Source organism: Leucoraja erinacea, chromosome 33, assembly GCF_028641065.1.
Source record: "Leucoraja erinacea ecotype New England chromosome 33, Leri_hhj_1, whole genome shotgun sequence".
Classification (NCBI taxonomy): domain Eukaryota; kingdom Metazoa; phylum Chordata; class Chondrichthyes; order Rajiformes; family Rajidae; genus Leucoraja; species Leucoraja erinaceus.
In genome coordinates this window covers 15,538,774-15,566,146 of record NC_073409.1, presented here as the reverse complement: position 1 = coordinate 15,566,146, position 27,373 = coordinate 15,538,774, and the positions used below count along the sequence as shown (strand labels likewise).

Genomic DNA, 27,373 nt, shown 5'->3' with positions numbered 1-27,373 from the left:
AGCCAACAGATGTTGGCGACTGCGACGGTACACAGTACCCTTGTAATCCACTAAATATGAACGGGGCGAGTCAGCAAACCCTACAACAGTTGCAAGCTTGGAAGACCCGGTGGGTGTCTGCATGCGGACGACCTGACCCGCGGAAAGGGAAGGCAGAGGGCGGCAAGACTTGTCATGGGACCGGCGCTGGATCTCATGGCGTTGAGAGATACGGCGGTGGACCGCATCAGGGGGGCGAACCACAGGGATCAGCGACTGCTGAGAGATTGGCATAGGTGGGCGGAGGACACGAGACATGAGTCGTTGAGCAGGAGAACCCAAAACCCCATCCCACTTCTGACACCATGTAAAGGAAACTAGTCGTCAGCCTTAGTCCTTTAACTAAGTCTTTATTCAACACTACTCACACACGTTCCAGTACTAACCACAACTGGTCTACACACGTACTGGAACCTAACAGGGAGGGAACATGCAGATACTACAGTTATACTACAAAGTGTGGGAGGGTCAATATGATAATGAGGTAGTTACATATATGGTTGCATGCATAACCATCTACAGTAACTAAACTAAACATGGGTCTAACAGCAAGCTTGCCGTGTTTAAGTTAAGTGCCAGGTATGTGTTTATTCTTCTGCTCGTTCTATTATTGCTTATATCATAATTGAACGGTTTGTTAGACCATTTTGCAGGGCAGTTTAGAGATGACACCACTGTGGGTCTGGTTTCAGCAACAGGCCACGCTGGGTGAGACTAGTGGTAAACACCTCCCTTCCTCACTGGAGACCATGAGGTAACTTGATGGGCTTTCCACCACTATCCAGCTGTCATGGCAACCGATTATTTAATTTCCCAGCTCTACAGTGAGACTTTACAAGGATGTTGCCAGGACTAGAGGGCCTGAGATATAGGGAGAGGTTGAGTTGGCTGGGACTCTATTCCTTGGAATGCAGGAAGATGAGGAGTGATCGTATAGAGGTGTATAAAATCATGATAGGAATAGATCAGGTAGATGCACAGAGTCTCTTGCCCGGCATAGGTGACTAGAGAATCAGAGGACATAGGTTTAAGGTGAAGAGGAAAAGATTTAATAGGAATTTGAGGGGTAACCTTTTCATACAACAGGTGGTGAGTGTGTGGGACAAGCTGCCAAAGGAGGTAGTTTAGGCAGGGACTATCCCAACGTTTAAGAAACAGTTAGACAGCTACATGGATAGGACAGGTTTGGAGTGACGTGGGCCAAATGCAGGCAGGTGGGACTAGTGTAGCTGGGATATGTTGGCCGGTATGGGCGAGTTGGGCCGAAGGGCCTGTTTCCACACTATCACTCTATGACTATGATTTCAACACTTGTCACTAAATTGTTAACCGGAGATGCTGGCACCAACGGCCACTGAGTGAGTGTAAAGGATCACCACCTGAATGGTGAAAAGGAACAGGAATGCCTGGGAGGGATATGAATTGGTTTAGTGCTGATCGCAAATGTGAAGTCAACCTCCCTACGATGACTGGGGTCCTCGGCACACAGGGAGTTACCAGAAATTTCCATTATTGTTGGTTTGGGGCGACTGAGGAATGACAAAAGTCTGCGGCACAAACACAATCCTGTCTCTGGATTGAGTTACAAGTGATCAGAGCCGAAGAATGTAAGTGCGTGGCAACGGGAGCCTTAACGAGTGCCAGAGAGCAGATAAGTCAGCAAGTGGAAACCGTGGTGACAAGAGGCAGCCTCTGCTCCTGCACTGATCAAGCTTCATCTCAGCTGCTGACGCAGACCCTTTCAAGTCCATAATTCAACCAATCTTTCCAAAAAAACAAAAAAAAAATTAAATTACATCTGGAAACTCTGGTGAGGGAAGTTTTTTTATGAGGGACGTGAGAGGGAGGTAGAGAGATTGGACAAACATAGAAAATAGGTGAAGGAGGTGGAGGTCGTCGAGCCAGCACTGCCATTCAATATGATCACGGCTGATCATCCAGAATCAGTCCCCCCCCCTCCCGTTCCTGCCTTCTCCCCATATCCCTTGATTCCAACAGCATCAGTGTTAGCTGGGAAGTGGCCTCAATGTTGTGTCTGTACCCAATTGGTTGGTGGCAGGACTGGTACACTGCGACTGGCCACCTCACCTCTCCGTTTGCCAGCTGATGTGTCTTTCTGCTCTCTGCAGGTGGCCTTTCGCCTGGAGTTTGAGTTCAGCCGTTCCGTTTTCCTGGACAATGTGGAGCTGACCCTGACTGCCAGCAGGTGACGTATGCTTGACAAATGTGTTCCGTGAAATGCACGGTTAGATGAACATAGAACAGCGCAGCACAGGAACTATGTGTGAGCCAAAAACAATGCCAAGTTAAACTGAACTCACTGCCTGCACATGAGCCATATTCCTCTATACTCTGAACGTCTATCTGCCTGTCTGAAAGCCTCTTAAACGCCATCTATCGTTCAGAAAGTTCAGTTTAAACGTACACGAAATGTATGAACTGAATACAGTTTAAACCTGAATGAAATGTATGGTGAAAGCTTTCCACTGCACCTCGGTACACGTGACAATAAACTAAACTGAAACTGCTGAACTGAATTCAGTTTAAACCTACGTGAAATGCACAGTTTAGCTTGAACCTAGCAGCAATAATGTTTTGAAAACAGCCTCTGCCTTCTAAAAGTATAAGCTGATAAAAGGCTTGTGCAGGAAGGAACTGCAGATGCTGGTTTAAACCCAAGATAGACACAAAAAGCGGGACAGGCAGCTTGCCAGCTGTCTGATGTTAGGGTGAGGTCAGGAATGTTGGTGTATCCACATGCAGCTTACTCCGTTTGGTTCCATCACTAGTGCTCCCAGTCACACACGCAGTGCCATTGGGCATTTTGGGAGTTTCATTTGGAAGGTTGCCCGCGGTTACCTAACTTGCACTCTCCTTATTTCTCGTGTTCAGTGATAGTGAAGAAGCGGAAGAAACTCTCCAGGACAATGTGTACCATCTCTACGTTCCTGTGCGATATCAAGCAGATCTCCTCCTCACTCGGTATGTGTTAGTATCTCTCTCCATGATCCCGCTTCATTCTGAACACTGGTTCCTAGGTGTAGATAGCACCAACCATTTGTCTTGGTCCATTCACATTCACATTGATGCTCCATCCAAGATGCACGCCAACGCCTATACCTCCTCAGTAAAATAAGGGAAATTCAACATGTCTATCGTGACCCTTACCAATCTCTACAGATGCAGCGAGGAAAGTATCCTAACCAGAGGTCTCGCAGCTTGGTGTGGCAACTGCTCAGCCCAAGACTGCAAGAGTTGTGAATGTATTCCAGTCCATATAGCAAAGCAACCCACCGCACCGCTCTGCCCTTCCCATCAACGCCATCTCTAGATCACACTGCCTCGAAAAGCAGCCAACATAGTCAATGACCACTCACATCCCGATTGTTCTCTCTCCTCCCCACTCCCATCGAGAAGAATGAAAGCACATGCCACCAGATTCAAGAACACTTCCCCCCCCCCCACTGTTATCAGACTTGGAGAGACCTCTCAAATGCTAAGGATGAATTTCCAATCTTCCAATCTACACCGTAATGGCCATTGCACCTTTTTAACCTGCACTTTCTCCGTAGCTGCAACACTATATTCTGCACTCTGTTTATTTTTTTCTTTTACACTACCTGATGTACTCATGTATGGTCAAGTCAAGTCAACTTTATTTGTCACATACACATACAAGATGTGCAGTGAAATGATTTGCCCGAATACGATGCAAAAACAAGCTTTTCAAAGTTTCTTGACAATAATAAACCAATACTAATACTCAAATTGTGACGGGCAGTTTAACTGACACAACATGCTCTGTACACTACAGCAGTTCATCTGGTCTCTCCGTTTCTCCACCTGCCTCCATTCATCACCTGTTTAATCTACACTCCCAATGTCTCCATCGCCATGACATCTCTCTCTGCCTGGTTATATTTCTCAAAAGTATTTTAGGATAATATTTGGTAAAAAAATCGTTACTCGCTGGCAGAACTGCTGCCTCCCAACACCGGAGACCTGACCACGGGTGCTTTCTGTGTGGAGTTCGCACGTACTCCCCGTAATTGCACGGGTTTCCTCCGTGTGCTCTGATTTCTTCCCATATCCCAAAGGCGTGCAGGTTTGTAGGTTAATTGGCCTCTGTAAATTGCCCCCTGCGTGTCGGGAGTGGGAGACTACAGAAATTCCTCATCACCTCTTTTCTAAAGGTACGTCCTTTTATTCTGAGGCTGTGCCCTCTGGTCCTCGACTCTCCCACCTAGTGCCCTTGGTGGAAACGGACGGGTGCAGTAGATTGATGGTCAGGATGAAGTTTCCGCAGTGCATTGGCAAATAATCAAGCTTCAGAATAGCCCTATGTGCATTTCATCCTCTATGTTGCGAGGCCTTTCTCTTCTCTTGCCCAGTCGTGATGATTTGATGATTTTGTTGGGACAGGAACTCCAGTCCACATCTCTACGACTTGAAATCAGTGGAAGAGCTGGAGGAAAATGGAGAGTACGACCCTCCGTTTAACTTCACCTTCACGGTAAGGCCATTTCCATTTATTTTCTTGTTCCGTTTGATTGCTTTTTCCCCGTGTTCTGCTGAGGACGTGGGGGTCCCACTGGAGAACATTTGCATCGGTGCCAGGAGTTCCTGATGGTCACAGTCATCTCCCTGTCTAGGGAGGACATCACCATTGATTCAAATCTGCTCCTTACCTAACCAGGAGCATGTGTAGGAAGGAACTGCAGATGCTGGTTTACACCGAAGATAGATGCAAAATGCCGGAGTAACTCAGCGGACAGGTAGCATTTCTGGATAGAGGAAATGGGTGACGTTTTGAGTCGAGACCGTTCTTCAGGGGCATGTGTCAGCAAGTGACTAGGAGGAGAATCATCAGCCCACAGCAAACTTCTAAAGGTACATCCTTTTATTCTGAGGCTGTGCTCTCTGGTCCTAGACTCTCCCACCAAGTCCCCTTTAATTGGCTGCCTAAATTAACCTGATTCCAGGACTTCTGTGATGTGATTCAACTCAAGTCTGGCTGAAAGGTCCAGTTGCAATTAAGACCCCGTGGAACTTATTTCTATCCTTTTCCAGACCGATTCTTTCTAGGAAGAAACATCCTTTCCAGGATGTTTGTGGAAGCATTAAGGTCATGTTTACATTCATTGATTACCAGTTAGTAATAAACCAGGGAGCATGGTTTAAATGTCGACGATGGACACAAAGTGCTGGAGTAACTCCGCGGGTGAAGCACCTCAAGAAGAGTCATGACCTGAAATGTCACCCAAACACTTTCTCCACAGATGCTGCCTGACCCGCTGAGTTACTCCAGCACTTTGTGTCTATCTTCGGTATAAACCAACATCTGCAGTTCTTTTCTATGCAAAATTTAAATGTCATTAGTCAGAGAATTTCATGAATTCATTAAGTAATTGTTAGTTACTTAACTGGTAATTAAAGATTGGCATCGCTGAAAATGGCAACAAAACTGATTGATATTTTTAAAAAGCCTAACAGTTCACAAATGCCCTTTTTTTGTTCAGGAAATCAGCCGTCATCACAGTTTGGTTGATATTTGCCTCAGGCCCACAGAAGTGTGTTGTTTGGTTCTTAATTGTTCATTGTACAGGCTGAGCAAAACACTCAGTAATCCCGGGTGAAGCATAGACAGGTGCCCACCACCAACACAGTGGCGCAGTGATAGAGTTGCTGCCTTACAGCGCCAGAGACCTGGGTTCGATCCTGACTGCAGGTGCTGTCTGTACAGAGTTCGTATGTTCTCTCTGTGACCTGTGTTGGTTTTCTCCAAGGAGCTCCGCTTTCCTCCCACTAGTGTATTGGGATCGCTGGTCGGCATGGACCTGGTGGGCCAAAGGGCTTGTTTCTGCACTGTATCTATAAACTAAACCACTGTCTCAGGTCGTTGAAGGATGGCCAGTGGATGCAGTGATTGTCACATCTCAACCATGAACGCTTAGAAGCGACCAGTTGATCAATGAGGGACAACATCCCATGGATGTTCCTATTGTAACGCTGGTGCAGAGTCTGCATGCAACACCCGGTTAAGAGCGGTTCCTGGTACCCTCAACCTCTCCAGTATCAGAGCAAATCAAAGCTGGCCAGTAAAACAGGATCAGTCATCTGAAAACGACCTTAAACATTTCCTGGCATTTCCCAAATATCATATCTTTCATCTTCAAAGGCTCTTCTCTGCCTCAGAACCAAGCACAGTTCAGCAATTACTGCAACCTGCCTAATGACCTGCTGAAGTAGCATTTAAAATACCAACATAGCCCACACACACACACACCACACACACACACACACACGGACACACACACACAGGCACACACACACACAGGCACACACACACACACACATACGCACACACTCTACACACACACACACACACACAGCACACACACACACACACACACACACAGGGACATATACACACACACAGGACATATACACACACACACACACACACACACACACACACAGGGACATATGCGCACACACACACACAGGGACACACATACACACACACAGGGACACATACACGCACGCACACATACACACATGGACACACAGACGGACACGCAAACACACACAGACATACACACACATGGACACGCATAGGGACACACGTGTACAATGACACACGGACACACATACTGATGCACACCTACACGTGAACACACATAGTAGGAAGCATGTTCAAAATTACCGTAGACCCTGTAAACTTTGTGTACAGTCGCAATCTTTAAACCATTTCCTGATGTACATTGATTAAATAGCTTCTCTTGATATATTGCTTTTTTTCCAAACTGTTCTAAACAAAAATGCAGTAGACACTGAGTGGAGCGGTACAGTCTTTTGATTTATTTATCTGATTCCACAGCCATTAATGTTTTACAGTTGCTAGGCCAAATTATTCTCCCTGTTATATTACTAACATAAAGGCAAAAGCCAGGAATTTTATAATTTATAGGTCCTGGAAAAGGTGGGTGAGAAACAGGTGAAGTTTAAATGTGATTCATTTTGCAGCATATGGGGAATTGCATTGAAAAGAAGCCCTTGTTACATAGAAACATAGAAAATAGGTGCAGGAGTAGGCCATTCGGCCCTTCGAGCCTGCACCGCCATTCAATATGATCATGGCTGATCATCCAACTCAGTATCCTGTACCTGCCTTCTCTCCGTACCCTCTGATCCCTTTAGCCACAAGGGCCACATCTAACTCCCTCTTAAATATAGCCAATGAACTGGCCTCAACTACCTTCTGTGGCAGAGAATTCCAGAGATTCACCACTCTCTGTGTGTGAAAAATGTTTTCCTCATCTCGGTCCTAAAAGATTTCCCCCTTATCCTTAAACTGTGACCCCTTGTTCTGGACTTCCCCAACATCGGGAACAATCTTCCTGCATCTAGCCTGTCCAACCCTTTAAGAATTTTGTAAGTTTCTATAAGATTCCCCCCTCAATCTTCTAAATTCTAGCGAGTACAAACCGAGTCTATCCACTCTTTCTTCATATGAAAGCCCTGACATCCCAGGAATCAGTCTGGTGAACCTTCTCTGTACTCCCTCTATGGCAAGAATGTCCTTCCTCAGATTAGGAGACCAAAACTGTACGCAATACTCCAGGTGTGGTCTCACCAGGACCCTGTACAACTGCAGTAGAACCTCCCTGCTCCTATACTCAAATCGTTTTGCTATGAATGCTAACATACCATTCGCCTTCTTCACTGCCTGCTGCACCTGCATGCCTACTTTTAATGACTGGTGTACCATAACACCCAGGTCTCTTTGCATCTCCCCCTTTCCTAATCGGCCACCATTCAGATAATAGTCTACTTTCCTGTTTTTGCCACCAAAGTGGATAACCTCACATTTATCCACATTATACTGCATCTGCCATGCATTTGCCCACTCACCCAGCCTATCCAAGTCACCTTGCAGCCTCCTAGCATCCTCCACACAGCTAACACTGCCCCCCAGCTTTGTGTCATCCGCAAATTTGGAGATGTTGCATTCAATTCCCTCGTCCAAATCATTAATATATATCGTAAATAGCTGGGGTCCCAGCACTGAGCTTTGCGGTACCCCACTAGTCACTGCCTGCCATTGTGAAAAGGACCCGTTTACTCCTACTCATTGCTTCCTGTCTGCCAGCCAGTTCTCTATCCACATCAATACTGAACCCCCAATACCGTGTGCTTTAAGTTTGTATACTAATTCCTTATGTGGAACCTTGTCGAAAGCCTTCTGAAACTCCAGATATAACACATCCACTGGTTCTCCCTTATCCACTCTACTAGTTACATCCTCGAAAAATTCTATAAGATTTGTCAGACATGATTTACCTTTCATAAATCCATGCTGACTTTGTCTAATGATTTCACCACTTTCCGAATGTGCTGCTATCCCATCTTTAATAACTGATTCTAGCAGTTTCCCCACTACCGACGTTAGACTAACTGGTCTGTAATTCCCCATTTTCTCTCTCCCTCCCTTTTTAAAAAGTGGGGTTACATTAGCTACCCTCCAATCCTCAGGAACTACTCCAGAATCTAAAGAGTTTTGAAAAATTATCACTAATGCATCCACTATTTCTGGGGCTACTTCCTTAAGTACTCTGGGATGCAGCCTATTTGGCCCTGGGGATTTATCGGCCTTTAATCCATTCAATTTACCCAACACCACTTCCCCAGCTAACCTGGATTTCACTCAGTTCCTCCATCTCATTTGACCCCCGGTCCACTGCTATTTCCGGCAGATTATTTATGTCTTCCTTAGTGAAGACAGAACCAAAGTAGTTATTCAATTGGTCTGCTATGTCCTTTGTTGAAACAAAGACTCGCAGAGTTGCACAAAGAACTGGCCCTCACTGTCCTCTGTGTGAGATGTAGATTTGGTGACGGTATTAGTCATAGTCATGGAGCCTTACAGCATGGAAACGGGTCCTTCGGCCCAATTTGCCCACACCTGCCAACATGTCCCATCTACACCAGTTCCATCTGCCAGTCCCATACACCAGGCCCATATCCCTCTAAACCTATCGTACCCATGTTCCTATCTAAATGTTTCTTAAACTTTGCGATAGTACCAGCCTCAACCACCTCCTCCGACTGCAGTTGTGTTCTATGTATTCATTGCCATTATCCCCATGAATCTGGTTGGTAGTAAAGGGAATTGTCTCAAACCCAGTGCAAGAGCAGATTACTATCTATAGATTGGCAGGCACAGTGGTGGCATCCAAAGAGGGCATATGTTATCGAGGGTGTCATTTATAGAGAGCGGCATGTATGGAAGGCAGCACAGTGGCACAGATAGAGCTGCTGCCTCACAGATCCAGAGATATGGGATTAATCCTGACTTCGAGTGCTGTCTATGTAGAGTTTGCATGTTCCCCCTATAACCATGTGGGTTTCCTCTGGGTGCTCGCTCATCACAAAAATATGTGCGTTTAAAAATAATTGGTTAAAATTGCCCCTAGTGTGTAGGGCGTGGATTGTGGTGTAACACAGGTGATCAATTGGGCCTAAACACCTGTTTCCATGCTGTATTTTATAAATTACAAAAACAAAAATCTAAGACCCGATGTCTCCTATAATAATAACAGAAACTGTTGGATATACTCAGCAGTTCAGGCAGCGTCTGTACACGGAGATTCAAGAACTGATCTCCGGAGGCACAAGTTTCCGAAGGCACAAGTGATCGCAGATGCTGGAATCTTACATCAAGTGCTGGAGTGACTCAACTGGTCGGGCAGCATCTGTGGAGGGAATGGACGTTTTAGTCTAAAGAAAGGTCCCGATTCGACACGTTGTGTATCCATTCCCCTCTGAGACGCTGCATGACCCATTGAGTTAGCCCAGCACTTTGTGTTCCTTCGGGTTTGACCAGACTCTGCTGTTTTTATTGCAGATTTTCAGCATTGGTATCAATTTTAGTCGCTGCCTTACATGGTTTAGCAGTGGCTGTATATTTGGCTGCATGTTTGGAATGGAGTGGGAGCGTGCGGGTCGGGGGACTTGGAGAGGTCTGGTGCACAGTGTTGCAAAAACCTCACTCTGCCTCTGTGGCAGTGTCACCCCGAAGATTTATTTGGAAATTTCAGTCAGGGTTCCTGTGCGAGAATGTTGGCAGAGATCCCGAAGCAAATGCATGTGGAAATGAAGACAAACTGGTGCAAAATTTCCAACTGATTGTCCCTGTCCAGGAATTCTCGCAACATATTATGAAAAATTTAAATGGAATTTCCACAGAATATCCCAAGGAACCTGCATGGAATTGTTGGCAAATTCTCCACCGGTCCTTTGATGGAAACGTTATAAAGGGGGACTGTAGGGATCAGAATGGACTTAGGAGCCAAATAATTCCAGCTTGTTTTGATTAATATAAACTGGACTTAGATCAGAAGTCATATTTCATCTGAAGAATTTTAAACTTTCTAAAATCAATGTATTTCAGTAATTGTGATAGCAGATTTCTTTATACTGAAGTCACATAATGTGCATTGCATCTGGAGGCAATTGTTAACACGAATGGCATTCAGTGAATTTAACCCTGGTGCTTTGTGTGAATTCAAAGAGCTTGGGAGATTATGCTTGGATGAAGTGCGTCGGGTACAAATGATAGGCTTTGTGTTGCAACCCTCAGCTCCACGAACTCTGCCAACATGACATCTCTGAATGTGAGTCCATTAGTGCCCATGTGTACACAGCATCTCTCGGGATGTCCCACAACGATTTACAACTCATTAATTTGTTTGGAAGTGCTGTTACTGTTGCAACAGGATTTTTTTCCCCTGCAAAAATAAACTTTATTCAGAGTTTAAAAATATACAATGTACACAATTGTGCAAAAAATCTAGACTGTCCAAGTAATAGCGAGGGAATGCAACATTGTCGGAAATTCGCGGCACCTTCCGACATTCGCGGCATCTATACATTCATTACCTATACCGATATACATATACAGTAGTATTTGCAACTATCTCTAAACCAGGCACCCTTGCCACTCTTGTGGCCCCCTGGGGTGATCTCCTCTCCTCTGTTTAAGGGGTGGCTCCACCAGCCTCTGCCCCTCAATGTCCCACAGAGCGAGGACCCTGGACTGTGGAAATACAGCAGTCCCAGCAAGATGACACAGTCTGACAATGAAAAGATGAGCAGCATTGGCGTTGGATTTAATATTAGCCACGGAACCTCTCTTCCCTTCTCCAAAAATGTACCGAGGCATCCTGTCGGCCTTGGTTTATCATCTAATCCGACAGATGACATTCCCGACAATGTTGCATTCCCTCGCTATTACTTGGACAGTCTAGATTACCCGATCGGGTAAATTAGGATTATCATGTCCTCAGAATGCATTGCAACCAGTCATTTACTTCTATAGTGTTGCCACCCCTTTTTAGACTTTAAGACTTCGGACATACAGAACGGAAACGGGCCCTTCGGCCCTCCGAGTCCGTACTGACCTGCAATCACCCCATACACTATCACTATCCTACACACCTACCCTAGGCCGAATGACCTACTCCTGCACCTATTGTCTATTGTCTATTGGGAAGGGGTCCAGGACATATCAGGTGCTTTTGCAAGCAGATAAGCTGCAAGATAATGAAAATGTAGATGGTTTTATGTACGGATGGGACTGGGTCCCCCGGTAAGTCTCATGTGCTTGTGCCCATTTACGTTGCAGTTGCAGAATCTGGGCCGATTCACCATTGGTCGCCTGGTGATCAGGGTGACCGTTCCCACGACGACCAAAGGTAACAACCGCCTCCTGGTCCTGACCAACAACTCCACTGTTCCGGTGAGTAGAGGCACTGAAAGTAAGATTAGATTAGTTTAGTTTATAGTCTCCTTTTTACACTCACCTACCCTGGGGGAAAAACTGTAGTTATTCATCTTATCAATGCCCCTCATAATGTTAAATGCCTGTTTACAGTCATCCTCTGACACCAATGCTCTAGGGGAAAATGTTCTAGCCTGTCCATTATCTCCTAATACCTGTAACTTAAAGCCTCCAACCCCAGTGACATCTTCACTGATTCACTGATACACTTTCCCTGCTTCCTTCCACAGTCAACAAGCCATTCAACCACTAGGGCAACATCCTCTACCATTCTAGTTCTCTCTTGAGATGCATATCCCTGTAGTTGTTGACTATTAGCTTGTGGTGGCCTCACTAAAATACAACAATGGAGCAAGGGTCTCCCAGGCTTTCCCAGTCATGTTACTCTCTGGCTGAAGGGAGCAAGCCAGGAAAACGAGCGAGTGAGTCTGAATATTCAGCAGGGTATTGAACCGTTGAAGCGGAGTAGTTTGCACCTCTGTCCTGTAGACCCTCATCCTGGCTGGAGTGGTGAGCTGGAACAGTTGTGTGTGAAACAGACCGAGACCCTCTCAACCCAACTGGCAATTGACAAAAGCCGAGTGCATGATACTGCCCAGATCCTTCACTGGGGATCTCCAATGAGAAGACTGTAATGTGGAGCAGTGGTAGAGTTGCTGCCTTACAGCGCTTGAGACCCAGGTTCGATCCTGACTACGGGTGCTGTCTGTACAGAGTTTGTACGTTCTCCCCGAGACCACGTGGGTTTTCTCTGGGTGCTCTGGTTTTCTCCCGCACTCCAAAGATGTGCAAGTTTGTAGGTTAAACGGCTTCGATAAAATTGTAAATTGTCCGTGGCGTGGAGGAAAGTGGCAGTGTACGGGGATCGCTGGTCGGCACAGACTCGGTGGGCCGAAGGGCCTGTTTCCGCGCTGCATCACTAGAGTCTAAAAAAGGACCACAACTTTTGCTACTGGCAACCATTCAGGTGCAGGAAATTTACCAAGAGACCGTGTCATCTCTACAAGGAGGTAATAGCATTTTGTGCTGTAGTGATGGCAGGAAACAGGCCCTTCGGCCCATCGGGTCTCTGCTGGTCCTTACACCCCTGTGACTGCAGGCTGGTGCAGTTGGTGCCAATGGTTTGACTCGCACCTACCTTGATGTATTTACACTGCTGCTCTGTTCAATGGATTGCAGGCTGAAGGGATCCAGTGCACCTTGACCAGTCATTCAGAAGCGCCATACTGGCAGCACCCTGGCGACCCAGTGTATGCAGAGGACCTCAGGCACTTGGAAAAGCTGGTAAGCAGGTTTTACTGTTCCGTGCAACCCAAACTTTAATGTGCAATGTTTGAAGTCAGATCCTTTGATCTCCGCCAGTGACTTTCATCTCTTTATTAAGTGAAACATTCTGCACACTGTTCCTTTCCTAATCCTTCTGGGCTTTATTTCCTCTGCTGAGATCATTTTGGCTTTTCTCTTTCGATCATCACTTTCTGCTCTTCCCCCAGAGTCCCATGGGAAGGTTGCGTTGTGGAGGAGGAGAGATTTATGTTCCACTACTCCCCGTCCCCCCTCCCGGAGTGCCCCCTGAACTTGCCCAGACGGCAAGTGGCATTCCACCTTTACCCCCACCCACACACCCCTGACTGACCTCCGAAAGAGCCACTGTACTGATGAATATTTCACACAAGGGTACTGAGGCCAGCTGACACAAGTGAGGACTAAAACTTAACTCTAAACAGGGGAACAGGGTGAGAATGGAGCAGCAACTGCCTCAAATTTACATGGAGGATATTCTGTGTGTCCACTCCACTGAGGCACTTGCAACATTTGACATCATAGGGATTGGATAAATGCAATTTGTTATTAAAGTATAGAATAGCCTAATGCACTCAGCTTTGGGAGGTCGACTGCAAGGGAAAGCTGGATGGCAAAACGATTAACTTTGTGGATGTTCAGACGGATCTTGGGGTCCATGTCCGTAGACTTTGGAGGTACAGCACAGCACAGCAGGCCCTTCAGCCCACCAAGTCCATGCCGACCAGCGATCACCCCGTACACTAACACTATTCTACACACTAGGGATAATTTACAATTTTACCGAAGCCAATTAACCAACAAGCTTGTATGTCTTTGTGTGGGAGGAAACCAGAGCACCCGGGGAAAACCCACAAGGTCACAGGGAGAACGTACAAACTCCATACGGATTACATCCGCAGTCAGGGTTGTCCCTAGTGTGTAGGATAGTGTGTGTGTGTGTGTACGGGGATCGCACAGTTGTGGGATGGAACAAAATGTTTTAAATCAGATCTGTGATGAGACATGACCCCGTCACTAAAAACAAATGCTGCTCCCTTTGTAAATATCTTTGCATAAAATAGCCCAAATCAGAAAAAAAATAACCTGATATGATAGAATCTTTATTGATAGAATGTTTATTTGCCACGCAACCAGGTGGTGGTGATATATGTGATCATTCAGCGCTGTGTCAATTTCCAATTAACATGTGATCTTTAAAGTTTGACCACTGCAATTCACTATAAAAACAGAAAATGCTGCAGATGCTCGACAGGTCGGGCAACATCTGTGGAGAGAGAAATGGAGAGAGAACCAATTCATGTCAATGATCCTCCATCACGACATTGGCTCCCACTTGGCTCCGGCTGTGGTTCACCAGTCTCCTCTGGGTCTCATATTTTACTCCCCCTCCCCCCCTTCCCCCTTCCCCCTCCCTCCCATCCTAACTGGATCCCCTTCCATCAACCAGCTGATTCTAGATTGCACTCCCCATACTCTTTCCTCATCAAATTCCACATGTACACCCTTTTGGCTTCTCTACTTCATCTCCAACCCTTATCTGCACCCCCCACCCCCGACTCATCTCCCACTCAAATCCTCCTTGCCTGCATCCACTCGCTCATTCCCCACTCCTTCACCTCCCCTCTCTCTCTACTCTACTCTGAACACACTGAAGAAGGGTCCCGACCAGAGACATTGTTTGTCCATTCCCTTCTCTGGATGTCGCCTGGCCCACTGGGCTCCTTCAGCATGTCGTTGTTTGCTCGGGCGGTTTCACCTGAAATGTTTTCCCTGCCGACAGGATGCTGGCAATGCCAAGTGCACGCTCATCATGTGCGAAGTGAAGAATTTTAAAAGTAACGAGGAGTACATCATTCATGTTTCTGGAAGACTCTTGACTGATTCACTAAAGACTGTAAGTGCATCCATGATGGAGAACGTTTTGGCCCGTGTTGGCACCTTGAATCTGTGAAGGATGTCGGACCCCCATCTCTTGGGTTAGGAAATGTTGTTTTCAGTTTGGTGATGACCCACTTGCCACACTGTCCAGCACAGAAGGGAAGCACAGTGCCAGTGCTGTAGACCTGGTGCCTGGCAGCGCCAGAGATCCAGGTTCAATATTTTGGGGGGGGGGGGGGGGGGGGGGGGGGGGGGGGGGTCTGTGTGGAGTTTACACGTTCTCCCTGTTACCCCGTGGGTTTCAACCGGGTGCTCCGGTTTCCTCTCACACCTCAAAGACGTGTGGATTTGTAGCTTAATCGGCCTCTTTAAAATGAAACGGCGCCAATGTGTAGAGGGAGGGGTGAGAAAGTGGGATAATGTACGACTGGTGATCGATGGTCAGCATGGACTCGGTGGGCCGAAGGGCCTGTTTCCAAACTATATCTCTTATATTAAAATAAAGTATTACCACTGATTTGGAGAGCGGTGGGTTCAAGTCCCCCCCCCCCTATAGATTTGGACATAACATTGAGACGGACTCTGAGGGAGGGCTGCGCTGTTGAGAGGTGTCAGCATTTAGACGAGATGCGAGAGCAAGCCCTCGGCTAGGTGCAAACCCACAGCACTGTTCTGAAGAGGAACAGGGGAGCTTTCCTTGTGTCTTGGCCAAAGTTTTTATTCTGTAACCAACTTCACCCCAATGTACGATTACCATGCTTACAGTGGTGTGGTGGGAGCCATACAGCTCGCTTATTATAACAACATGCATATTTTAAAAGGCACGTCATTGACTGTAAAGGACTCTAAATTGCCTAGAGACACACGTCTGCAGATGCTGGAACCTTTCTCAAAAAAAAAAAACAACAGCTGGAGGAACTTACTGAGTTGGGCAGCATCTATGGAGAGAAACAGACAGATGATAAATTGTAGATCAGCACCATTAAAATCAATGGAATAGCGGAGTTCCAAGCTGAAATGTCACCAATCCATTTCCCTCCACATATGCTGCCTGACCCTCCAACACTTTGTTTGTTGAAATGGCCTGAAATTGTCAGACTCGTGACCTTATGCTGTGAGTGCAGGCTGTCTGCTTGGTTTATCCCAACACCACTGACTGTGCAGTGCTCCTTCAGTGCTGCCAGCTTGCATTATGTACTCAGTAATACAAAAGGACACAAAGTGCTGGAGTTACTCGGCCAGTCGGGCAGCATCTCTGGAGAACATGGGCAGGCTTTATCCATATTTCCACCAGTGGGGGAGTCTAGGACCAGAGGACAGAGCCTCAGAATAAACAGACATACCTTTAGAAAGGAGACGAAGAGGAATTTCTTTAGTCAGAGGATGGCTAATCTGTGGAATTCATTGCCATCGAAGGCTGTGGAGGATGTCAATAGGTATTTTTAAAGTGGTGATTGACAGATTCTTGATTCGTAAAGGTGTCAGGGGCATTGTGGGGAGAAGGCAGGAGAATGGGGTTGGGAGGGAAAGATAGATTAGCTATGATTGAATGACAGAGTAGATGGGCCGAATGGCCTAATTCTACTCCTATAACTTATGAACTTGTGTTCTCCAGAGATGCTGCCTGACCCACAGAGTTACTCCAGCACTTAGCTTAGTTTAGTTTTGAGACACAGCGCGGAAAGAGGCCCTTCAGCCCACTGAGTCTATGCTGACCAGGGATCCTCGACACTTTATGTCCTCTTTTGTAAACCGGCATCTGCAGTTCCTTGTTTCTCAGTAACACAAGTTGACATCACCATCTTCAGCCTCCCAGGTGAGAGTGCTCTCTCCACAAGTCCCAGCTTAAGTCAGGGCAGCTGAACCTTCACATCTCTGAATTATAAAACCTAAAATCAATGGGATGCATGTTGACTTCAGTCAACCGATTTTCAGGATAATTTCAGACGGATAAATAATATCTGGATTTCATTTACATTCCAAATTCCTTAGTCTTGCTCCATCCTGAATAAGACGGCATTTTTTGGGGGAAACCATGCATTATTATTGTTTTCCACGAGAAAAAGACCTCATGCCTAAAGCCACAAGTCTGAAATCATCCTTAAAGTTGCTGGGGAAAACTGCTGATCTTCAGATACATCGACCTATGAAGTCCAACACTGTTGGAATTTATCAAATCGATTCAATATGAGTTTCTCGTTTTTTCTTCTGGACCAGATTGTTCAAACGACAACTTTTTACAAAATAAATGTTAGATGTTATGTTTTGCGGCCATCTGGATCTATTGCTTTGCAAACCAGTAAATCTTTAAATAGGCATGAGTGGTTATTTGAAGACAAACAATGTAAGAAAAACCCTTTGACTTCGGTTTACTGCTGTTATCTGTGCAACCGCTAGTCATCTTATCTGTTCCTCATTCCTCGTCCTGTACGTTCTCAAGGGAACAGTGTAAACAAGAGGCAAACACAAAGTGCTGGAAGAACTCAGCCGGTCAGGCAGCATCTGTGGAGGGAATAGACAGGCAACACTTTGGGCTAGGACCCTACTGGTTGTGGTCAGGGTGAGAAAGCTGGAAAAGAGAGAGGTGTTGGGGGGAGGGAAAGATTGGCAAGTGATAAGTGAATAAAGGTGAGGAGGGTTTGATTAACTGATGGGTGGACAAAGGGTTGAGATGAAGAGGTGATCAAGGGATGTCAGATAATGAGAGAGGAGGAGTGAACTGTAAAGAAAGAAGGAGGGATATAAATTGAAGAGAGCGTGAGGAGAAGAAGGGCAGATTAGTGGCGGAAATGGGCTGAGGGCACAGGAAAGAAACAGGGGAAACAGAATTCAATGTTCATACCATTGGGTTGTGTGCTGCTTGTCAGGCTTTGTCAGTAGAGGGAGATGAGGTACATTTAAAATGTCCCCAAGGGGGCTTGGAAGTCGATGCTTGAAAGGGTGGAAAAGGTTCACATATTAACAGCGTTTGGGTGTGTACTTGAAGACCGTTCTCACTGAGCCAGGAACACCGTGCTGGAGGTCTCATTGGCGGAGCGGGAGGACCTTTATGACCAGGCGAGATCTAGCACACAATTACGGCCAGTTTTGTCTAAGGAACAAGATAGACACAATAAGCTGGGGTTAACTCAGCGGGACAGGCAGCCTGATTGGAGAGAAGGAATGGGTGACGTTTCGGGTCGGGACCCTTCTTCATTTGCATCTATGGAACAAATAGACTCCTGTGTGTCAAACGCTGCATGGTTCTTTTATCCTTAAGGATGAGAGGCGAGGGTAAGGAGAAGACAGGAAGGGAAAGAGAGGGGAGGATGAGGGATGGGGTACGGAGGGTGGAGGGGAAAAGGAGAAGAAAGTTCAAAGCGATTTGGGGCAGGGATGAGTGGGATAATCAGAATAATCCACATTATATGTTCTATTGTGTATATCCTGTGTGCTTTCATTTTGTTTTCCAGCTCAGGTTTGGGTCACTGTTTCTTGTAACCACGGCAACACTGGACATTCAGGAGCCCAAGGCCATGTTTGTAAAAGAGGAGGGGAGGATTCGGCATGTAAGTTGACACACACCGGGAGGAGGGCGGGGGGGGGGGGGAGCAGTCAGAAACAAGGTTCCAACCCAAAACGTCACCCGTCCTATTTCTCCAGAGATGCTGCCTGACCTGCTGAGTTAGCACTTTGTGTCTACACCTGAGGACATGATCTCGCCATGGCTTCTCAGTCTTTACAATTGACCACAGTCTCAGCCATCTCTCAGTGTGGGAAGGGTGGAGGGGCTGCTGCTGGAGCTGCAGGTTAGGTTTGCTAAACCCACGTGAATTTAAGATCTGTAAATGATATCTCAGGGTAGCTGTTAGCCCCATATGTCTGTATCTACTACCGGCAGCTCAATTCCTCCATCTATTAGAGTGCCACAGGTTGAGGAAGGGTCCCGACCCAAAACATTACCTGTCCATGTCCTTCAGAGATGCTATCTGACTCACTGAGTTACTCCAGCATTTTGAGAGTCAAGAGTGTTTCATCTTGTGGCCTCTCGTGTCACAGGCATTTCCAGTGTAGTTGCAATCCCACCCTTACACTCACATCCTACTAGACGATGTAATAATGAAAACCACATGTGCTGACAGACCCCTTCGAGGTCTTCCTTCGAATTTGTCGTCAATTTCGATTTGAAAGGGAACCTCTATTGGTAAATCTCCATCTGATTTTTAATATCCTGCTTCAAAGCTACACAATTAATCCTTTCAGCTCTGACAACCCCAAGTATGGAAGCTTTAAGTTTGCAGAGAGCACAAAATAAATCTCAAAGTAATGACGTTCCAACCCTCCTCCCCCCCCAACTTTTCAACGTGAATGTTTTGGTCGTTCCAGCTCGACATCTTGTCTCAAGAGCTCTGCTGTCCTCTAGTGGGAAGTTGCTGCCTTGCACCGAACTCTAGAGAAGACTTATAATGCTGGAGTAACTCAGCGGGACAGGCGACACATCTCTGGAGAGAAGGAATGGGTGACGTTTTAGGGTGGAGACCCTTCTTCAGACTTAGGGATAAGAGAAACGAGAGATATCGACGATGGTGTGGGGAGATAAAGAACAATGAATGAAAGATATGCACCAAAAAAAAATGATAAAGGAAACAGGCCATTGTTATCTTGTTTAAGAAGGAACTGCAGTTGCTGAAAAAAATCGAAGGTAGACAAAAGTGCTGGAGAAACTCAGCCGGTGCGGCAGCATCTATGGAGCGAAGGAAATAGGCGATGTTTCGGGCTGGGGGTGAGATCCTGTTAGAGCCGGCAGAAGTGGGGAAGAATGAGGAGTTGAATGTAAATGCAAGGGGGACAAAAGGCGAGAACCTGGGGAACTGTGTGTGGAGTGAGGGAGTTTGAGAGCAGACAATGGAGATGAAGGAAATGCAAGCGAGGGCCCATCAACAACATCAGGGAGGGAGGGGCACGGAATGTAGTTGAGGTAGCTATGGGAAGACATAGATTTTCAAAATATGTTGGTACCTATACCCACCCTCCCTTTCACACACGGCACACTGGTTCCTAATACCTATGCTCCCTTTCGTTCGGGCTCTGTTAACCACGCATCCTTTCCTTCGGGTCACGATAGCCACACACAGGGGCCCCAATCTCACATCCCCTTGTGTGTTATATTGAGTCATAGAATAGCAGAGACACAGGTACTTCGGGCCACCCTACCCATTGTGACCAAGTTGCCACACTGCGCTAGTCCCATTTGCCGCAACACTTCCATGGAGCCAAGTCCCTGCCACAACATGGCCTCAGGAGCTGGGCTGGCCGGCCTGAAGGGGATTAAGTTGGGCACAAAATGCTGGAGTAACTCAGCGGGTCAGGCAGCATCTCTGGAGAAAAGGAATAGGTGACATTTCGGGTCGCGACTCTTCTCCAGACTGAGTGTCAGGGGAGAGGGAAACTAGAGATACGAAGAGCTACAAAGAACAAATGAATGAAAGGGTATGTTGGGGGCGAATGGTGTGAAGCAAAGATGTGAATATTAAGTGTTGGAATCATGAGATAGAGAAGGTGACAGAGGAGCAAGAGGAACTGAGGTAAAGTTGTGTGTCTTCTTACAGATAACGCTTCACATGACCAAGCAGTGGGAGTCTGAGGTCCCACTTTGGATTATAATTGGAAGCTCATTAGGAGGGCTACTTCTCCTGGCCTTGCTCACTCTTGCTCTATGGAAGGTAAGGTAAATGTTCCAAAGCAATTTGTACCGCAAAATGCTGAACAAACTAAACAAGTTTAACTGCCCAGGTGTTAAAGGCTTGGGGGTGGGGAGTGACTGTGCCGAACAAGCATGCAGCACTTGACAGCTTTTAGTGCTTCCACATGTCTAAACCCAAAACCCCTTAAGTTTATTGCCACAGTGATCCCGAAAGGTAAACTGATGCACAACCAGGGCTCGGGTAACAGATCCTGTTGCCCTTTGGTTGCTGCTGTCAAAGGCATTTGCACCCCATTAACATTTCTCACAACCAACAGGGACATTTAAAATCAATTCAGAGAGATTCTTTCAAGGCTCCTTGCCTTCTGGCTGCATTTTTCACCCATCTTTGGACACCCTGTGCATAGGGGAGAGGGAAGGGCTGAAGATATCCTGGTAGGGTTGCTGCTGGGCCTGGCCAAGCTGGCCATCCGCGAGTAACGGAGCCAGGCGGAAGAGGTCACTGCCCGAGCCGGCTGCCTGCCCCTTTACTGGGGTTACATCTGCGTCCGCGCAATGTTAGAGAGGGAGCACGCCCTATCCACGGGCACCCTGGGGGATTTCCAGGACCGTTGGGCACTGAGGGGGGTTGAATGTATCCTGGGCAAGGATTGTACTATGGTGGTGGGTTCTGTTTTATTGTGTTGTAAATACTATTTTAATATTTGAATAAATATTTTTGATTCATTTTTTTTTGCTTTTAAATCCTCTTCTCTCCTAACAAAATCAGCTGGGCTTTTTCCGAAGCGCGTATCGCAGGAGGAAGGAATCCTTGGCAGCTCCGAATGGCTACGTCGGGCATTTAAAAAAAGCAAATCTCTGAAGCCCTCCCTGACTGTCGAAGCAAATGGTGAAGAGAAGATGTGAATTTGTTCATCAACTCTGCACTCATGCAGACGGGCTCTGGTAGATAATTACGTTGTTGCCCAAGATCAGCACAACACCAGACGCACCTTCTTGTACTCTTGTTTTCTCTTGACACCTCACACTTTAATTGGTTTTCTAAGGTGCAATATACTGTATTCCCCAGAGTATCCGCCCTGTTGGCAAATATGTTTTAACAGGGGTGTGATGCAGTTTACATTTGTTTGTTTGGAAAGTTGAACTTTGACTTTGCTAAACGCTAGAAGCTTCAACATTGCAACCACGGTGGTGGGAAGAGGCAAGGGCCGGGCTGTCTCCTTTTACAAGTCGTGCTTGCCCCCATGACAGGCAAATCAAAGCCAGCTCAGATGGGGTCTTTTTAAAACAGTGGAAACTCAAAATCATTTGCAAAATGCTTTTTTTTTTAACCAAATACTGGCCACCTGCCATCTTTGCTCAAGGGAATTTTATTTAAGGTAATGAGCAACGATTTTACAGAATTTACTGGTTGCAAATCCTTATATGCGTTGGCCTGGGCACTGAAGGACAGGTACAGATATACTGTCTCATCATGCATTTCCATTACCCTCCATACCAAGAGGGTCTGATGCAGATTCTCCATCCGCTGCAGCATGGTGGCGCAGTGGTCGAGTTGCTGCCTTACATCAGCAGAGACTTGGGTTCGGTCTCGACTATGGGTGCTTCATGGAAAGAAGTAGAGAGTGATGGTGGAAGGTGATTTTTGAGACTGGAGGCCTGTGACTAGTGGTTAGGGGTGCTCACCTTATTGCCGTTTGAGGTTTATACTGGCAATTTGGATGTAAATGTAGAAAGCACGATCAGTAAGTTTGCAGAGGACACCAAGGTGGGTGGTATTGTATAGCGAAGATGGTTATGAAATGCAGCATAAATCTTGATCAGTTAGGCAAGTGGGCTGAGGAATGATTAAGCGTTTAATGTAGATAAGTGTGAGGTGTTGTGAAGTCACACCAGGACTGGGCCTTCACAGTGAGTGTCCAGACCCTGGAGAGTACTGTAGAGCAGAGAGGTTTAAGCGTGCAGGCCCAGAGCACCTTGAAAGTGGCGTCACAGGTAGGTAGGGTGGTGAAGAAGGCTTTTGCCATATTGACCTGCATCAGTGAGGCATTGTGGACAGAAGTTAGGATGTTATGTTACAGTTGTACAAGATGATGGCAAGGCCACATTTGGAGTATTTTGTGTTAGACTTGGTCATCCTGATCTAAGAAGAATATTGTTAATCTGGAGAGAGTGCAGAGATGATTTACGAGGGTGTTGCCAGGTCTTGAGCTACAGGGAGAAGTTCGGAAGCTTCGGAGAGAGTAAATGCGCAGTATTTTACCAGAAATAGGAACAGGAGAACATAGTTGTCGGATGAGAGGGGGAAAGTTAGTCGGAATCTGAGGGACAAACGTTTCACACAGAGGGGTGGTGGGCGTATGGAACAAGTTCCCAGAGACGAGGCAGAGACTACAAAAGTATTTAAAAAGACACTTGGGCAGGTCCATGGATTTAGAGGGATTTGGGGAAAACACAGGCAGGTGGGTCAAGTGTATATGGGCTATTTTGGTCGGAAATGGCACGTTGGGCCAAAGGGCCTGCTTCTATGCTGTATGACACGCAAGTAGGGCATCCTCTTACCACCTCATTGTCTGTCTGATTAGTGACTGCATGTAATAAGGGCCCCAAATTTTGCACATTACCAAATGGAAACATCTCTGCACCTATCTGTCAAACTCTTTCAACATTTTAAAACTCTCTTCTATTAGGATGGAAGTATCGACTTATTCCACAGATTAGCAAAGTCTGGCAGTGAAACTCCAAAGTAATGGCACAGGACACCATTTGCCCCATTGAGTATAGGCCAACCACAGGAAGAACCAGAGCAACTAATCCCATTGCCGATGTTCAGTGGGTCAAATGGCCATGCAGTCAGTTGTTGTGGCATGGATTTTCTGCCTCCACCACGCACTTCGGACCTAATCATTCCTTTCCCTCAACTCCCCACTAATCCTTTGACCGATTACTTGAAAATAACATCCCTTATAATTGAACTTTCTCTCCCAAATAAAAAACATTGTTCTTATTCACTCCATCTAATTCTTTATAATTATATACACCCCAATAAATCTTTCAGCCTCCACTGTTACAAAACCCAGCTCTTCAATCACTTAGCATAAATCTCCATCCTTCTAGTAGAGTGGGACGAGTATGCTATCTGTGAACATTGCTGTGTGAGAAATCCTATCTGAACCATTAACCTAATATTGACTTCCTTGCTCTTTACTTCAACCATTTTCTGTTAATTCAGATTTCTGTTATTAATTCAGTTTATCGGCATTCCTATTTTCTATCGAACCCATTCAGACGATGTTGAACACCAAACTTCAGATAGAGAGGGTGAATGGGTTGAATAGCAATAGTTAGAATCAAACAATAAATCCCATCCAGTTATTTAAAGCTTCTAAAAACGGTCCTGAAAAGTCTGACTGACACTACATTTTCATCAAACATAAATCATACTCGAGAAATGTTTCTGTGCTTTGATATTTAGATTCTGTATTATATGTAAAACAACTCTTGTATATGTAAATATTTGGAAAGAATTTGCATTTGTATTTCAGTGTTGAAGATTGTAATTATGCGCGACAATGGACAGTTCCTCAAAGAAAATGAGTTTTCCATATGTATGAGGTTGCTTGGTTTTTTAAAATGTAAACTGAGAAGGTAGATGACTTCAAAAAGGAGCACCTTCCTGAACACATTCCTACCACCTCTCTGCAGCGAGATTGTTAGGGCTTGAGGTGATAGAAATATATTAAGCAAGGTCTTCCGTAGCTCACCAACTTTCATTACCTCAGGTCGCTGCCAATAGAGTGATAGTGGGAGGGAGGAAATCACTGGTGCTCATACAAAATTCTGCATCTTATAGCATCAAGCACTTAACACAGTTATGGCCCTGTCCCACAATGCGAATTTCCCCAAGAGCTCTCCCGAGTTTAAAAATATATCAAACTCTTGGTAGGTACGTAGAATATATGTAGCGGGTACGCCAGAGCTTGTGGATGGCTCGTAATGCTAACGGCAGGTACTCGAGAAACGCGGAAACTCGTGAAGTTTTTTCAACAGTGTGTGAAAAATTTCCAAGAGTTAAAAAAAATACTCGTGATGAAGTACCACAAGTTTGATTCTTTTAACTTGGGAGAGCTCTTGGGTAAACTCGCATCGTGGGACAGGGGCTTTACAACATCACAGCAGATTTATTAAGTAACATCCGACGCCAAACTCCACAAGGTGATATTAGGCTAAGCAACCAAAAGCTTAGGCAGATTGTAATGTGATAACAAAGAACTGCAGATGCTGATTTCATATCAAAAAGAGACACAAAACGCTGGAGTAACTCAGCGGATCAGGCAACATCCCTGGAGAACATGGATAACCGACCATTTGGGTCAGAACCCTTCTACAGATTGATGGGGGGTGGTGGGGAAATGCAGGAAAGGGAATTATTTAAAGTCAGATTTTTGGTTCAAGGCAAAAGACAGGGGGGGGACAGGTGTGGGCCCTAAGAGGATAAAGGGCTGTGAATTGGTAAACGTGGATAAAGAAGATGCAAATTGTGTATCCATTGCAAATGGTGCAAGTGAAGTGGGAGGGGGGGGGGGGGAAACCAGTACAAAGTCAGCCAGGTTTCTGGGACAGGATGCAAAATTTGTATTAGACTTGCTTGTTAGTATAACCGTTGCCTTTTTGTGTCAGTATCTAGGTAGTGTTCAAAGTCACACAGCACAGAAGCAGGCCTTTCATTCCATCGAGTCCACGCCAACTATCAAGCACCCATTTGCACCAATGCAATTGTATTCTTGCATTTCTATCTAATCCTCCCACAGGTTTTACCACACAACTTTGCACTCAGGGTAACTTACAGCGTCTTGTTAACCTACTGACCCATGCATCTTTGGGATGTGGGAGGCCACCCACGTAGCCAGTGAGAATATGCAAACTCCACACAGCCAGCGTCAGAGGTCAAGGTCGAACTTAGATCATTGAAGCGGATAAGCAGATCCACTGACTTCACCACTGTGCTGCCCAGGTCACTATCTGGCCAGAGGCCCTTTGAGTCAGCACCACCATTCAATCTGATCAAGGTTGATCGTCCAAAACACTTTCCATTTTACCATATCCCTTGATTCCGTTAGCCCTAGAAGTTATATCTAACTCTGTCTTGAACACATCCAGTGAACTGGCCTCCACTGCCTTCTGTGGCAGATAATTCCAGATTCACAACTCTCTGGCTGAAAAGTTTTTTCCTCAACTTAGTCCTAAATGGCCTACCCTTATTCTTAAACTGTGACCCTGGTTCTGGACTTCCCCCAAACATTTTTCCTGCATCTACCCTACCTAATCCTCTAAAAAAAAAATTCCCTCTCATCCTAAATTCCAGCGAATACAAGCCCAGTTGACCCATTCTTTCATCATACGTCAGTCCCACCATCCCGGGAATGAACCTGCATTCCCTCATTAGCAATAATTTTCTTCCTCAAATTAGACCAAAACTGCACACAATACTCCAGGTGCGGTTTCACCAGGGTCCTGTACAACTGCAGTAGGATATTCTTGCTCCTAAATCCTAAACTCAAATCCTCCCGCAATGAAGGCCAACATGCCATTGGCTTTCTTCACTGCCTGCTGTACCCGCATGCTTACTTTCAGTGACTGATGTACAAGCACACCCAGGTCTCGTTGCACTTCCCCTTCTCCTAATCTGATACCATTCAGATAATAATCTGCCTTCCTGTTCTTGCCACCAAAATCACATTTATCCATATTATACTGCATCTGCCATGCTTCTGCCCACTCGCCCAACCTATCCAAGTCACCCTGTTGCCTCACAGCCTCACAGCTCACACTGCCACCCAGCTTTGTGTCATCCAGACTTAGAAATGTTACGTTTAATTCCCTCGTCTAAATCGTTAATAAATATTGTAAACTGGAGTCCCAGCACCGAACATTGCGGCACCCCACTAGTCACTGACTGCCTGCCATTCTGAAAAGGACCCGTTAATTCCTACTCTTTGCTTCCTGTCTGCCAACCAGTTCTCTATCCATGTCAATACCCTACCTCAATACCATGTGCTCTAATTTTGCACACTAATCTCTTGTGTGGAACCTTGTCAAAGGCTTTTTGAAAGCCCAGATACACCACATCCACTGGCTCTCCCTTATCCATTGTTACTTTTTACATCCTCAAAAAATTCCAAAAGATTAGTCAGGCATGATTTCACCTTCATAAATCCATGCTAACTTTGACTGACCCCGTCACTGCTCATATTCAATGATGATATTGAATGGCATTGCTGGACGAATGGCCTACTCCTGCACCTATTCTCTATGTTTCTACCCCTTATTCTTAAACTGTGACCCATGCTTCTGGACTCCCCCAACATCGGGAACATTTTTCCTGCATCTAGCCAGTCCAATCCCTTAAGAATTTTATGTTTCCATAAGATTCCCTCTCATCCTTTTAAAATTCAATGAATACAAGCCCAGTCGATTCATTTGTTACACCAGTAGTACTCCCACTCGCTCTAGTTTAACACTTTTCCTGGGCGGGGGGGAGAGAATGCACTGCAACTTTCCCAATTAACTTTGACAAAAGAAAATCACTTACCGCTTTCATCTTCAAATTCCACTTCCCTTTCACT

The 27,373-nt window shown here is 45.9% G+C and overlaps 1 protein-coding gene across 1 annotated transcript in view; it reads left to right on the top strand.

Annotated features, from left to right (window-relative positions):
- itga11a (integrin, alpha 11a) overlaps window positions 1-24,767 on the top strand; it is a 124,741-nt gene extending 99,974 nt beyond the window's left edge. The window contains exons 22-30 of the mRNA XM_055661444.1: window positions 2,169-2,245; window positions 2,932-3,021; window positions 4,462-4,552; window positions 11,726-11,839; window positions 13,061-13,165; window positions 14,967-15,080; window positions 18,517-18,612; window positions 20,653-20,766; window positions 21,517-24,767. Of these exons, the coding sequence (XP_055517419.1) occupies window positions 2,169-2,245; window positions 2,932-3,021; window positions 4,462-4,552; window positions 11,726-11,839; window positions 13,061-13,165; window positions 14,967-15,080; window positions 18,517-18,612; window positions 20,653-20,766; window positions 21,517-21,609 (894 nt within the window). The 3' untranslated portion in view covers window positions 21,610-24,767. The remainder of the gene's footprint in view (window positions 1-2,168; window positions 2,246-2,931; window positions 3,022-4,461; window positions 4,553-11,725; window positions 11,840-13,060; window positions 13,166-14,966; window positions 15,081-18,516; window positions 18,613-20,652; window positions 20,767-21,516) is intronic.
- The last annotated feature ends 2,606 nt before the right edge of the window (window positions 24,768-27,373 follow it).